Here is a 13,086-nt window from a genome sequence, read left to right as displayed (position 1 = left end):
CTGTCAGCACAGCTCTGGGGAATCCGGGTGCCCCTGGAACCAGGTCATGCCCATGCCTCCAGCACCTCACTATAGCTAAGGAAGGTCCAGGTGGGGAAAGGTGGCAGTGGTCAGAGTGACACAGGGTCAGTGCCAGGCCTGGGCTCCAGTCAGGTGATCGTGGAGACAGGGGCATTCGAGTCCCTCTGAGGCCCCCCATCCCCCCACTCCGCCCACAGATACCTCCTTCACATTCTGTGTCCTCCAAGCAGAAGCTGGCCTTGTGACCCTCTGCCACCTTGGTGCCGTTGAGGTTCAGCAGGTCGTAGTGGGTGAACACCTCCATGCTGTGGTAGTGCCTGGAGTGAGAGAGAGATGGCCTGGAGGTCAGTTTCTGGAGCAACTGCTGCTTGCAAGCAGAGGCCTGGCTGGCGATTTGCCTCTGGGAATACTTCGAGGGGACCAGAGGGGGCCGGGTGGGGAGAGAAGTGGATAAGAGGCCTGAGGAAAGGAAAGCTGGTGCTTCGGAGGCAGCTGCAGGGCTCTGAGGTCAGACCACTGCTCACCTTGCTAAGCCTCTGTCCTCTCCTCTGCTGAATGGGAATGACTGTTGTAATGCATGGGTGCTGTGGGTACTGGGGAGGTAGCGATTAGCCGGCACTGCATATGATAAGCACAGAACTCCAGCTATTGTTTTTAATAAGCGCGCAACTGGCTCTCCACAGCCCCTTTCTGTTTGATGCACTTTCTTCCGGGTAATTTAAAAAACCCACATTTTGATGTCTTTTGAAATGGAATAGGGTAGGGAGAAAAACCAAAGGGGAGGAGGCATGATTAAGGGGGAGAAGCAGAAAGAACAGGAGCAGTAAGGAATAGAACGTGTGGACATGCAGGTGCCCCAAGGTCGCGCCTGCGCTTCAGACCCAGTCAGGAAGGGCCTGCAGCTTCGCCTCCAGCCCTGGGAGGTGAGCAGCGAGTGTGCAAATAAAGCAGGGAGGAGCAGAAAGACAGCCGGGAGGCCCTCTGGGAAGGAGACATTGACTCATCCTCGGGGGCACACACTAGCAGCAAAGGGAGGCACATCCCTGGGGGTTCTGGGAGTTCTGCAGGAGAGCTTGTGCAAGCAGGCTGCGAATCCCTCGCCGCTGGTTTACATAACAACGCTCCCTCTCTTCCCTCGGGAGGAATTGAGAACAGATGCAGTCTTGGAACACATGTGCTTGGTTTAGAATAGCCCTGGGTTCAGAATAAACAAGGGAAACGGGGCTGGGGCTGTCGCCTGTTGCTGCGGGGCCTTCCCGAAGCCTGCACTGCCCAGGCCCGGGGCTGAAGGAAGCAGGTTGTCTTAGCCTGATCCCAGCCTCCAACCGGCACGTCGCCAAGTGTCTGCAACTATTCCTATACGCTTGTCTCTGCCATCACAGGGACATTTGGAAAAAGGGGGAAACTGAGGAACGAGGTGCCAAGTCATGGGAGCAGAGTCCCCTGCTTTGTTGGTGCAGGATCTGAGCCTCCTCTTTGGCAAAGGGGAGAGGGTGGCTTTGCCTGCTCTTGGGGCTGCAAGATTGAGTAAGATGAATGGCGTCAAATAACTAACACGAGGCTGGTAGCACATGAGTACTCAAGATTTGACATACCTGTCCCCTTCCTTGTGACACTCCCATCATAGCAGTCACAGTAGCAGGATTTTTATTACCTCTACTACCACTGCTGCTACGACTCCGAGGCCGGCGGGAGCTCCTCACTTCCCCAGCCCCCTGCCCTTGGCTTCAGGTTCCCTCTGCTGTGAACGGGTGGTGGTGGGGGCACGGGGAAGACAGCAATGAACAGGATAGGTTTCCTGCGAGGAAATTCGAGGCTCTTTTCCCTTCCTCCTGCATTTGTCTGTGCTAAAAATATCAGGAGTTGCTAAGTTGGGCTTCCCTCGGTCACTCATGTTTCTGGGTAAAATGACGCTGAGCCTGAGCTCCAGAGAACATTCACAAGGAGGCATTTTGTGGCCGTGGAAGTGACGACTTTGAGAAAGTCTATTTTGGCTTCTTGAAGGAGCAAGAAGAGACATGAGGTCTGACTCACTGCCTAAAAAATGTCTGCATCGCTCAGAGAGGGGCTTATGTGACCATGTTTACCGGCTGGAAAGACTGAAGAGAAATAGGTTGATGCTCCGTTGTCTAAACAGAATTCAGACGGAGCGCACAGACGGACTCTTGTAAGGCTGACCCCATCCCGCTCCTCAGCTTCCTGCAGACTTGATTTAAATCTTCCCTAGCTTCAGTTTTTCCCCTGCAAACACTCAAGAGGGGAACAGCTGGTTTTATGGTCTCCCAATTTTCCCTGGCTTCTGTCCGGGGCATCTTCGCTTTGCCTCTCGGGCGTATGCAGTCATCCCTCCCTAGAGCCACATCTCCTTCCCAGCTGCCTGGATTAGAGCCTAGAGCCCCACCGCCCCCGCCACCAGCACTACCCACCCATGCCCCCCAGGAAATACAGAGCAGGACTCTGGGAAATGGGATGGTGAGTCCTGGCGAGGAAGGTATTCCTCCTCTTCCCAGGCTGAGCTGTCGTGACCCTTGGACGGTTAGGAGGGGACTGGATCCCTGGGGTAGTTAGGGAAGCGTGGACTTGGAAGGAAAATCCAGAACGCTAAGGGGAGAGAGAGCCTGACGCTTGGCGGAGGTCACTGTGATCCGGACAAAAGGAGACACGGCCTTCTACCGTGAGAGTCCAGAGCTCAATGCTTTTTTGTTTTTGTTTTTTTTTGAGATGGAGTCTCACTGTCACCCAGGCTGGAGCGCAGCGGTGCGATCTCGGCTCACTGCAACCTCCGCCTTCCGGGTTCAAGCAATTCTCCTGCCACAGCCTCCTGAGTAGTTGGGACTACAGTGCATACCACCATGCCTGGCAAATTTTTGTATTTTTAGTAGAGATGGGGTTTCACCATGTTGGCCAGGCTGGTCTTGAACTCCTGACCTCAAGTGATCCACCCGCCTCGGTCTCCCAAAGTGCTGGGATTACAGGTGTGAGCCACTGTGTCCAGCCCAGAGCTCAGTGTTTTAAGACATGGCACTCGTCAAGGGAGCAGGTGTTGGATGCAAAACGGATGGCAGATAAAGCTGGTACAGAGAAAGATGGGAGAAGCAGGTATGTTCTTTGCTGTCCTAGGTCGTTGGTGGCCCCAATCAAACTCCCAGTCAGAAGCTCCGTGCCCTTTACAGAGGAGATACTTGCGCTCTACATCTTTTCCCACCCCAGCCACGTGCCCCCAGGGCATCCGGAAGGGACAGTCCTGGAGGCGCTCTGCCACAGTGGGGACAACACTCCTGTCCTTGTTTCAGAGAACGCTGGGGATGCTTCCATCCCGGGAGGAGATGCCAGAAAGGCAGAGGCCCTTCTGCTCGCTCCACTCTGCCATCCCCCTGTGCCAAGCAGCTTGGCAGGAGCAAGCCCCACAGATGAGATGAGGGCCTCAGATTGGCTCCCAGGGGCCACATCACATCTATGGGCTTTGATCCTCCCAGGAAGCTGCGCCGCACATGTGGTAGGCAGGGTGGAGTGAAAGGGCATCTCTCCTCTTTGCAGCAATGCCACCCCTGACCCGGAGGACTGTCATCTGAGCTGCAGCCCATTCCCCCTGCTTCTCCAACTCCTAGCTCCTCTCCTGGGGCTCCCCCAAGGTGGGAGAGCCAAGCCCCTTGGCCTGTGGAGCCTGTTGTGCATCTGTGCCCCATGCTCTGTCCTGTCAGAACTGTGGCACATCGTGCCAGTTGAGCAGCGGTGGCCCCACAAGAGGCAGGAGAGAGATGCATGGAGACCATCGGCCAGGGCACAGTGCACATGAGAGAAAATAACTCTGGGGGCACTTTCCTCCAGGTCTGGTTGTCGAGGACATTTCCAAGGGGGCCAATCTTTGTGTTTCAGTCGAGGGCTTTCTTTTTTTTTTTTTTGAGAGGGAGTCTGGCTCTGTCGCCCAGGCTGGAGTGCAGTGGCCGGATCTCAGCTCACTGCAAGCTCCGCCTCCCGGGTTTACGCCATTCTCCTGCCTCAGCCTCCCGAGTAGCTGGGACTACAGGCGCCCGCCACCTCGCCCGGCTAGTTTTTTTTTGTATTTTTTAGTAGAGATGGGGTTTCACCGTGTTAGCCAGGATGGTCTTGATCTCCTGACCTCGTGATCCGCCCGTCTCGGCCTCCCAAAGTGCTGGGATTACAGGCTTGAGCCACCGCGCCCGGCCAGTCGAGGGCTTTCAAAGAGCAGAGCTCTCTTCCCCGAGGTAGCATCAATTAAACTGGAAATGGCTTTTTTTCCCCATTCCCACTAATTTGAGCCAGGGTTCTCAAGCCTGGCTCCAGATGGCCTTCAGAGTGTCTGCAAATCTGCTGACATAGGCTATTAAACTTCTAGAAATATTTGTTTTGAGCAGAGGAAGAGCCAGCTCTCATCAGCTTCCAAAAAGAACCCAACAGCGGTTTGAGGCCAGGATCCTGTTCCTCCCACAGCACCTGGAGAAGTCACCTGGAGCTCAAGGGACTCCTCTTAAGGTTCCTAGGATCTTATGGTCATCGTTTCTCAGCTATGGACCAGGAGGGGGAGACCAGAAGGTACATGTGCTCAGCATGTCCTTCCTTCCCCTCCCATCCCCTCCCAAGCCATTGACTGGAACATCTGTAAACAAAGAAATAAAATAGACCACAGGAAAAGCGGGGGTGGAGGGGGTGGGGGGTGGCGGGGAGCAGGCAGGGAGCCAGAGTCCCCAGATCAGAAGAACATTTCCAGGATGTCACCATGTGCCTATTCTTAGAGGAGACCGAGTCCTTGGAGAGTAAGTACATGGCACAGGGAGGTTCCTACCATGTAATCTCTGGGTGGGCCGCCATATGCAGGGCTGGGATGCAATTATCTTCTGCTTATAGACCCATAGGCAGCGTCAGCCCCTGCCGCCCAGGGCTTCCACCCACACGTTCCCCAAAGGGAGCCAAGCACCGATACCGTCATGACTTTAACTCTACTGACTTACGCCCTGAAGAAGACTGACGTACTTCTCTATAAAGACCACACTTTCTTGGGCTAATTAGGACGTTCAGAACGTTCAACTGTTTGAATGGAAAATCAGCACCCCTGAATTCTACCACAGTCCTTCCTTGGGAGACTAGTGGAACAACTCTATCCCCAAACTGATTTGAATGGAACCAGATCATCAGTTGCGACATGAAAATAAAATAAAATAAAATAAAAGCCAAAGACAGATTTCTTTTTTTTTTTTTTTTTTTTTTTTGAGACGGAGTCTCGCTCTGTCGCCCAGGCTGGAGTGCAGTGGCGCGATCTCGGCTCACTGCAAGCTCCGCCTCCCGGGTTCACGCCATTCTCCCGCCTCAGCCTCCGAGTAGCTGGGACTACAGGCACCCGCCACCATGCCCGGCTAGTTTTTTGTATTTTTAGTAGAGACGGGGTTTCACCATGTTAGCCAGGATGGTCTCGATCTCCTGACCTCGTGATCCACCCGCCTCGGCCTCCCAAAGTGCTGGGATTACAGGCTTGAGCCACCGCGCCTGGCCCCAAAGATAGATTTCTGATGAAGAGTCAGCAGACAAAAAAGAAAGAGCATGTGGTTTGGAGTCAGATAGGCACGAGCCGGGATCCCTGCTCTCTGCAACTCCTAGCGTTATCTTGGGCAAGAGATAACTCCAAGCCTCTGTGTCCTTTTCTAGGAAAATGAGGGTTCCCTGGGCCTGACACTTAGAAGGGGGCAGGACATGTTAGTTCTGCCCGTAACAGTGATGACCACATTCCAGAGCTGCAGCGGAGCCTCAACATCATCTAGACAAGGGCTTCTCAGACTTCAGTGTGCACACGGTCACCTGAGAATCCCGCTAAATGCAGATGCTGATGCGTAGGTCTGCAACGGGCCCTGGGATTGAGCAGGTGCCAGGCTCTCAGGTGGTGGCAGATACCTCTGGTCCAAGGACCTCACTTTGAGAAGCAGGGATGTGGTGCAAAGGCTCGGTTGTATAGATGGGCCATCCAAGTGTGGGGAAGGGCAATGACTAGGCCACATCTGTAGCCCCTCGGGGGCTTCCTGCTGTATTGAGTGGTAGAGGCCTCTCTCCCTTCCTTTCCTGGAGTGTGCCTGCTTCTCTTCCCTCTATGCACTCAGCTCAGGTCTGAGCAAGAAAATCCCTGGACAGGCAGAGACAGCAGGTTCTGGATTAGATTAAGAGTCCAGGCAAAAAAGGGAAAACAAAGAAACAAGGGAAGGTAAGAGGATGAGCAGATGGCTTGTGGTGGCTCTAGCCAGGGTTGGCTGTGGGATTTCACCCTGTTCTTCTGTCCTTGTCTGGGATTTGCAGCACTGGGATCAGGTCCACAGACTGACAGAGCTGGAAGGGACAGGCGAGGTCCCAGGTGATGTGGCCCAGCTGACCCGACATTATGCAGCTGGCTAGAAGCATGGGCTGCGTTTAGAGACCAAGTCTCAGGACTCTTGGGCCTAGACTTCAGTCTCCACATCCATTGTCTTCCTAGAGGTATTTAAAATACATACCAGTACATGGAATATATAAATAAATACATATATAAATATATATAAATATAAAAATATAAATATATATATATATATATATACACACACACACATTTTTTGAGACGGAGTCTCGCTCTGTCGCCTAGGCTGGAGTGTGGTGGCGCGATCTCAGCTCACAGCAACCGCCGCCTCCCGGGTTCACGCCATTCTCCTGCCTCAGCCTCCCGCGTAGCTGGGACTATAGGCGCCCGCCACCTCGCCCGGCTAATTTTTTGTATTTTTAGTAGAGACGGGGTTTCACCATGTTCGCCAGGATGGTCTCGATCTCCCGACCTCGTGATCTGCCCACCTCGGCCTCTCAAAGTGCTGGGATTACAGGCGCGAGCCGCCGCGCCAGGCTGGGAATATTTCTAAAGGAACTCAGAGTCCAACAACTGCAGAGCCTGCAGTACCTGGCAGCGCACAAACCTGTGGACACACTTGGAAACCATGGGCTGAAGGTCAACAAGGAGGGTATGGGCGCTCAACACAAAGTGTGTTTCCTGATGTTAGAAGTGTTGGAGGCAGGAAGAAGGGGCGGCAGGCCAGGGGAACTTGGAGTGGAGAATGACTTCGGGAAATGTGACAGCCAGTGTGGCAGACGCAAGCCCCCCACTTAGGAGGATCCTATCTCCAGACCATGCAGCCTCTTGGCTCTAAGTGACCCTGGCAACTCTGAACTCCCATCTGGGGCCCGCAGGACGTCCACCGGGCAGCTTAGCGGGGAGGGTGGTGAGCCAGGCCTACCTGTGACAGTCATGCCAGATCCACGCGTGGCGGCCGTTCTTGGGCCGGAAGTCGGACTGGCCATTATTGTGGATCTGGGAGGAGAAGCGCAGGAGCCGGCGGTAGCCCGTGGTGGGGTTGGTCTGTGCGGCTGAGGCCGAGAGGCAGTTCTCCTCCATGGCACACTGCAGCATGAACATGGGCCGGTCCTCCAGGTAGGTGGTCTGCTGCACCATCTCCGCATTGAGGACCAGGTCTGGGGCGGCTGCGGAGGATGGCATGCTGGTCAACAAGGCAAGAGACCCCTCCCCAGGGCTCCCACTTCTGAGTCTTGAGCTGGGACACACCCCTCTCCTGCCTACCACCACCTTCTGGAATGGCTCGAGGGCTCCTCAAGGTTACCTTCTTGTTTAGCAAGACCCTAAATTCCTCTTTCCCTCTGCTGTGAGTCCTCTTTGACAACTCTTCAGTTATCGGTGCAGATGAGCCAGATGTTGAAATTTCCAGCTAAGCACAGACCATGGTATGTTAACAGATCCCGTGCCTCGTGAGCACTGAATGTGAGTGAGGAGCACACGGGGGTTGATTATATTATTCTACTTTCAAGTGGCTTCAAATTTTCAATAACAAAATGCAACAAACAACAGTAACGATGTGATTGTTCTCCCCAGAGAGAAAGAACACCTCTCATACCTTGGTCTGCTTCTTCTGGAAATGATGTATTTTCCAACATGTATAATATTGTATGTAGAGTTATGGTGTGCTAATACTGTTTCCCTTAAAATCCATCTTGTCATATTTTCACGTTGACATATATCCATTACAGCACACTCATTTCATGGCTACATAATATTTAATTCCTAGCTCTATCTCATATTTTTAGATATATTGGCTGTTTGGAATTTTGCAGTTACAAGGTGCGATAAACACCCTGTAGTAAATCTGTGCATATAAGTTATTTTTTTCCTTTAGAATATATCTCTGTAAGTGAAACTGCTAGGAGAAAGCATTGTCTATTTTTAAGTCTCTGATTCCTATTGCCAAATTGCCTTCTTAACAGGTTCTTCCAGGTTCCACGGCACACACCGCTGCCTTACGGGGGAGTTTTCCCCAGGTGCCTGTCTTTTACAACGCTTGATTTACTCAATTAGCGCACTGCACATAGCAGGTGTTAAAAGAATGACTGATGGCTACAATCTACGTTTACTAAACAATTGTATTAGGAAGCTTAGCTTCTTTGCAAAAGGAGTAACTGTAGGCTTTACCTTTAAAAGTGAGCTTTCAGTGAGCATTTCTAGTACCCAGAAAAATGCCATATATGAATCAGTGATCACAAGATCCTGCCATCTTTTATTTTGACAAGTTGCTTGTAAATTTTTTTTTCCCCTAGACTGCTTGGCAGAATTGCTTGTAAATTTTAAGCAAGCAGAGTCTGTGAGTTTTGCTTCCCTCAAGTTCACCAGCACATGGAGGGAGCTCTGTCTCCCTTCTTCCCCTCCCCCTCCAGGCTTATAGGCTGCGGCAGAGCCCAGCGGGTTCTCAGTAAACGCTGTGCGCTCACTGGCACCTGAAGGAGCTGGCATCCTCTAGAGAGCAGATCTACTCGCAAGAATTGGGTATGGAACCGAAGGGCAGGGAAAGGGTGCACACAGATGGCATGTGGGGTGGGGCATGGAAGCCGTAAATCAGGAGGCTCCCGTTTACTGACAAGTATGTCTTCTTGGAGGCTATGCAAGATGCAGCATTGCCCAGCACTGAGTGTTTTGGACATGCTGATTTTTATGAGGGTGTCATGTGAGCCTCTTATTAGTTGACAGCTCCTCTGAATACTTCTGAGCTGAGCACAGGGGTCTCCACTTGGGCTCTCCCTCCAGCTCGCGAGGAAAGAGATTGTTAATGTACCATGTTCTGTGCTTAGCTGGGAGCCTGGGACCTGCAATCTCAACACCTGCCATGGGCTGGGGCTTGGCCTCCCCTGCATCCTGCAGGCAGCGGAACTCCTAAGTGGCATCCTTCCACCTACCCATGGCTTGAGTATTACGATGCACTGTGCTAGGCTCTCTGGACAGAGCTGAGCAAGGCAAGGTGGAACTACCCTAGACTCCGGCAAGAGAGAGACATATGCAGCACATAATAATGACTACTGCAACAAGAGCTGGCAGGAGAAATGCGGGGTATGATGGGAATTGTAACAGGAGGAGCCTGTCGGGTGGGTGGTCAGGAGGCTTCTTTGGGAGAAGTTGTGTTTTAGTTTTTCTCTGAAGGAGGGGTGGGGATTTGAGGAAATAACACTAAGGATGAGGTTGGGACAAAACACACAGCCTGTGCCAGGCCCCTGCGGCACGAGGGAGGGTCAAAGCCAGTGTGGTGCAGACACTGAGGATGGGTGGGGGTGGCCTGGGAGGAAGCCGGACAACACTAGCCCTGTGTGAGCCCCTGGTCACAGAAGTGCGGTGGGACCCTTGGGTGGGATTTAAGTGGGAGGTGGTCTTGGCTCTGGCTTTGGGGAGGGGAGAGGAGGGGAAACCACCGCAGGGGCACATGTCACTGTGGGGATATCCTTTGCAGTGATGCTGTGTGGAAGGTGGTCATCTGGACACAGGCGGCAACAGTGGCAGAGAAAGATACAGAGAAGGTTGAGAAAATACTGAAAGGTAAAAATCAAGAGGGACTGGACATGGGGAATGGTGAGGAAGAGGGAGAATCAAGGAGGATGTGTAGATTTCCAGCACATGCAATTGGTGGGGTGAGAGTAAGATATTATGAAGGGTTGCTGAAAAATTACTTTATTTCCCTGAATACTCCAACATGCATTCGGCCAGAGGAGACAAGCGCTGTGTTCCTGGCCCCAAGGGCTACTGCCCCGCTGCAGACACACTCCCAGTGATGCTTCAGCCTAAGCTGCAGAGCATTCTGAGAAATCGCCCCACAAAACTCATTTTTGGATCTTCCATGAGAATCTGAGGGCATCGTTCATCTCATAAATCTCAGTCCTCAGAGAGAAATTCCCTTTAATCTCTAGAGTTGTGGGCTTCTCTTGACTCATGGGTTAGTTTTCATCTCATAGGTACTGTTAGTTATATTAGTGACCAGTTTTCTCTTTGCTCTGGCTGCTAGGAAGCTCACTGTGAAATTGATGAGCCACTCATAATAAATGTATAGAACCCCCAGTACACGTTTTTAAAATTAACCCCTCCCTGGCTCCATCTTAAGCCACTACCATTTTGCCAGCACCTGTCTTTCATCTGTTTTTATTTTCTGCTATCTTGAATTGTATTTAGGTTTGTATTATCTTAATTTCCTTCTAGAAAAGATGGACTATTGCAAATATAAATAAATTGATAAATAAAGAAAAGTTCCCCGACAGGGGAGTGGCTGTTCCTCTCTGCTGGGATGCTTTCCCCTGGGGAGCTGGTAGGGTGGTGATCTCACCATCTCGCCTCTCACACAGGATGTGATAGCGTGTTATGTCTACCCAGAGAAGCCTGCCCTGAGGTCCTGCTTTGTGAGGGCTAGGAGATGCTAGTGAATCTAAAAGGGGTTGGTGGGAGACGCAGCTGCTGGGCTCAGTTCAATCCCTCATTCTCCGTGATGGCAGGATGACAGTGCATCTTTGTTTACCAAGCCCTTGCGCATATTGTCACACTTGATTTCTAATTTCTAGGGAAAACTACAACTATAGACCACAGAGGCTGACACGCTTTTCCAAGATCAGCCAATAAGGCAGGCTCTGGTCTCAAGTTCTCTGGCCAGTATCTGGGCCTCCCAATGGAGATGGCTACGTGTGGGTTTATATTATAACGCCAGGAAAGGGAGGGCAGGGTTTGGGCTCAGGAGGACAGCATTCCAAACGGGAGTCTACTGCTCCTCTTCTCTCAGCATGGGAGGGAGGCTTCAGGAAGTGGGTCATCCTGAATCCCTCGCTGGCATTCCCTCTATGGCCTCAATCTCTCTAGGACTCCCAGCGAACCACCAGGCAGCTAAGTGACTTTCAGGGTCTGAAAACAGGAAATGCTCCACGGAGGAGGTGGAGGGAGGAAGCCAACACCCATGGAGGGTGTCATCGTTCTCATTTAACTAGCATGACGGAGGAGCTCTCAGTCATGTAGTCTGCCCTGGGTCACTGCGATAGCAGTGGTCCTGTGACTGAACCTGGGCTACAGATTGCAGCCTCTCCCTCCCCCTTTTCTCCTCACTATGTCATAGACAGCGATCTGTGGTTGGGGTGGCGGTCATCTCTCTTGCCCCCAGTTTTTCTCCCTTAGGATTTCATTCCACCTTCCTCTATTGCTTGGCTCATGGCAAGGCTTCAGAGTCTCTTGAAGAATAACTGGTGGGACTCTGGTCCCCTCGGAAGCCCGGTGGGGAGGGAGGGGAGGAGCTCTCACTTTCTGAGCAGGCAACTCCGGCCCCGTACTGCACTCCTCCCTGGGGGCAGGCCACGTCCTCCCCGTCGTGACGGCAGTGCGCCAGGGACAGCTCCGTTCCCGAGCACTTCACTCCGCTCATGACCACTTTGTTGGCGTAGACATCTCCGTGCCAATACCAGGTCTCCTGGAAGAACCAACAAAACAAGTGGTGGGTACATCACCTTGAACTGTCACTTTCTGATATCCTGGCAACTTGCAGCCTCACAAAAATCCCAACTTTTATGATCCCATTTTTCGAATGGAGACAGCACAGAGAGTCACCTATCCAAGCTGTGCAGTTAGTTGGTGGCAGAGTGGGTGGGAATCCAGGTCTCCTGACCCTAGCACTTGGACTCTGTCACTCTCTCCCTTAGGGAAGTAGAGCTAAGGTTGTGGTCAAACACTGCAAGGCTGCATGTCAGCAATGGCAGGTGCACACAACTCAGGTTGCCCACTTCCTAGTCCTGAGCCAGGGCAGACATTGCTAATCAATCACTGCACTCTCTCCTCTAATCCCGAATGGGATTAGATGCTATTGGTTGATTGGAAATGGCGAGAGAGAAGAAATCTATTTGCATATGTCAATCGTTAGACATGTTATAAAGATGAACTTCTGAATTTAGACTTTTCCCCAGTTTAAAGAGCAATTAATAGAGCAGTTCTGCACAGAAGCTGAGGAGATCCGAGGCTTAGGATGCTGGGATTTATTTGGCTCCTTTGCTCTATGGGGCTTCAAAATACTGTTAGGATTTACTCTCACACTTCAGAGAAGTTTCGAGTAGAGAAAAATGAGGAGCAGAATGGGGGCCGTCAGGTATAGAAACGGGATGAGCGCACAGGTGCTGTGTTCCTCAGGTCTCTCGGGCTTGGAGGCTGAGGTAGGATTAGAGCTCAAGGAGGTCTTCTCAGGATCGTCAGAGACAGACCATCAGGATAGGAAGGGCCTTGGAAGTATTTATATCTCATCTAAGCTCTCCTGTGATGGTTCATACTATGTGTCAACTTGGCTAAGCCACAGTACCCAGATACTTGGTCAAATATTATTCTAGATGTTTATGTGAGGCTGTTTTTAGATGAGATTAACATTTTAATCAGTAGACTTGGAGTAAGGCAGATTAACCTCCATAATATGGGTGATTCTCATTCAATCAGTTGAAGATCATAAGGGGTTAAAAAAAAAAAACCTGAGGCCCCCCCAAGGAAGAGGCCGTTCTGACCACAGACTGACTTCAGACTCAAGCTGCAACATCAATGCTTCCAGCCTGCTGGTCTACTCTGCAGACTTCAGACTTGCCAACCCCATAACTGGATGAGCCAATTCCTGAAAAGAAATACCTTTCTTCATGCTGTGTGTGTGAGATATACACACACATATATAAATACACACTCATACATCCTATTGGTTGATAGCGCGTGCA

At 51.6% G+C, this 13,086-nt stretch overlaps 1 protein-coding gene across 1 annotated transcript in view; it reads right to left on the bottom strand.

The window, feature by feature from the left end:
- The window catches only part of LOXL2 (lysyl oxidase like 2), a 99,576-nt gene that overhangs the window by 5,885 nt on the left and 80,605 nt on the right, over positions 1-13,086 (bottom strand). The window contains exons 9-11 of the mRNA XM_050801394.1: positions 11,648-11,813; positions 7,281-7,524; positions 223-338 (exon numbers count right to left, since the gene is read on the bottom strand). Of these exons, the coding sequence (XP_050657351.1) occupies positions 223-338; positions 7,281-7,524; positions 11,648-11,813 (526 nt within the window). The remainder of the gene's footprint in view (positions 1-222; positions 339-7,280; positions 7,525-11,647; positions 11,814-13,086) is intronic.

This window comes from Macaca thibetana, chromosome 8 (genome assembly GCF_024542745.1).
Source record: "Macaca thibetana thibetana isolate TM-01 chromosome 8, ASM2454274v1, whole genome shotgun sequence".
NCBI lineage: Eukaryota > Metazoa > Chordata > Mammalia > Primates > Cercopithecidae > Macaca > Macaca thibetana.
This window is presented reverse-complemented; position numbering and strand designations above follow the sequence as displayed.